Source organism: Phragmites australis, chromosome 4 (assembly GCF_958298935.1).
Source record: "Phragmites australis chromosome 4, lpPhrAust1.1, whole genome shotgun sequence".
In the NCBI taxonomy this organism is placed as follows: Eukaryota; Viridiplantae; Streptophyta; class Magnoliopsida; order Poales; family Poaceae; genus Phragmites; species Phragmites australis.
Window position 1 is genome coordinate 49863357 of NC_084924.1, and position 1873 is coordinate 49865229.

Genomic DNA, 1873 nt, shown 5'->3' on the forward strand with positions numbered 1-1873 from the left:
TAATTGGATGGATTGCATGTTTGTTGTATCGGTAAGCATGCAAACTGTTTGCGTATTCAGGACGTACGAGCTCTATTTACACATGACCGAACAGCTGGTCCAAAATATTATTGTGGCATGCAGGTCGTTCTGATCGTGTTCATGATCGAGTGTGTAGCACTGAGTTGATTACAGCATATAGATGAGGCGCAAATAATGTCACATATACATATGCATGACAGCTCGAGTTAACACAACACAACCTGCTGTATAAACTTTTATTTGACGTACGTATAGAAACAACATGTCTGACTGTGTGTATGTAAGAGCACACATTTGCATGGTACAAGCTAGCTCCCGAGCTATCACCCGGGAGCACAGAGGACGGCAAATAAAAGGACAACATTACACAAACGTACGGTTACATGACTTGCTTGCACGAGGTGTGGACTGTGGAGGGAACCCATATGCATGTATGTATATGCACGCACGCACGCATATACTATATATGATTTGCACGTGAGGTGATGGACGATGAATAGTTACTGATGAGTAACTCTAGTTGGGGCAGGTGAAGTCGGCGGGGCAGATTTTGCCGCAGTGGTTGAGGAGGAGGCTGAGGTCGACGGGCACGTTGATGTTGATGCCGAGGATGTTGGCCTTGATGGCGGTGCAGAGGCAGAGGGCGGCGTCGAGGTTGACGAGCCCCTGCAGCAGCGGGCAGCAGTCGTCGTTCTGCGGGGGCAAACTGATCTTGAGCAGGTTCAGCACGTTGGCGCACACGCTCAGCTTCAGCGCGTTGATCGGGCACGAGCCGCCGCCGGACGGTGTCGGCACCACCGGCGGGGTGGGGGTAGGGCAGTACGGCGCGCAGCCGTGCACCGCTGCTGCCAAGGAGAGGACGCTCAGGGCGAGCAACATGGCAAGCTTGGATGGCGCCATTGCTATTCGCTACCAAGATATATAGCTTGTTGATCGATCCAAGTGTTGTGAGCAGCTAGAAGGCAGCTAGGTGGTAGCTGCTAGCTGCTAGCTGCTAGCTGCTTGCGTGTTTAATATATATAATTGGGATGGTTTTCTTGAGGTGCTGTGTATGCTTGGGGTGCTATTTATAGCCCAATTGTGGGTGGCATAGTAGCTTAATTTGTTCTAGCTAGTAGTCTAGGGATGAAGGAGATCAGACAAGGATCGATGAAGCCGTGAAGGAACGTGCATCCATCTTTGGTTGACTGTCCTTTACCTGCTAGCTTAGCTTGAAACAACACGTTAGCTAGTTTGTACTAGTATATATGTTCTTCATCCTGCATGCATGGCGTGCTACCACAAGGTTCAAAAATACGTTTGGAAGTGGAAAACCGGGCGCAGGCAGTTACCGAAAATTCACGGTTACCGCGATAATCGTGCAAAATTCGGCGAGAATTCAGACAAATTCATTTGATCAAATTCGTAAATTCGGCGAGAATTCAAAGCGAATCGAATAACCGGTAACCGCCCACATTTCACGATTTATCGAGCGAATTGTACGATTTATCAATCGGTTCTAATGATAACCGAGCACATACTAATTCGACCGAATTGGCACAGTGGCAGAACGAAAAGCATGGATTGCACGCCGCTACGCAAATAGAGAGTACGGGGGCGACAACACGTCACCTAGGCAGGTACGTGAAGGGATGGGGATGCTCACCAAGCTCGAAACTGGCGAGGAGCTGGACGGCGGCCGACGGTACGTCGATGCAGTGGCGGCATAGTGGCTTGGCTTCAGACGTGAGCATGCTCTCGTCGGGCTCCTGACGGATGGAGAGCAACACAGGGACAACGACGAGCTTGTGGTGCTCCTTGGCAGCTCGAGGGGAAGAATCGGCAACGACGGAGCTAGATCGACGAGAATGGT

General features: G+C 50.5%; 1 protein-coding gene across 1 annotated transcript; it reads right to left on the minus strand.

Moving 5' to 3' along the window:
• Nucleotides 1-227: 227 nt before the first annotated feature.
• Nucleotides 228-1044, minus strand: LOC133917144 (cortical cell-delineating protein-like). The gene has a single exon (XM_062361143.1). The coding sequence runs from the start codon at nt 919-921 to the stop codon at nt 538-540; it is 384 nt and encodes a 127-aa protein (XP_062217127.1). The 5' UTR covers nt 922-1044; the 3' UTR covers nt 228-537.
• Nucleotides 1045-1873: the final 829 nt, after the last annotated feature.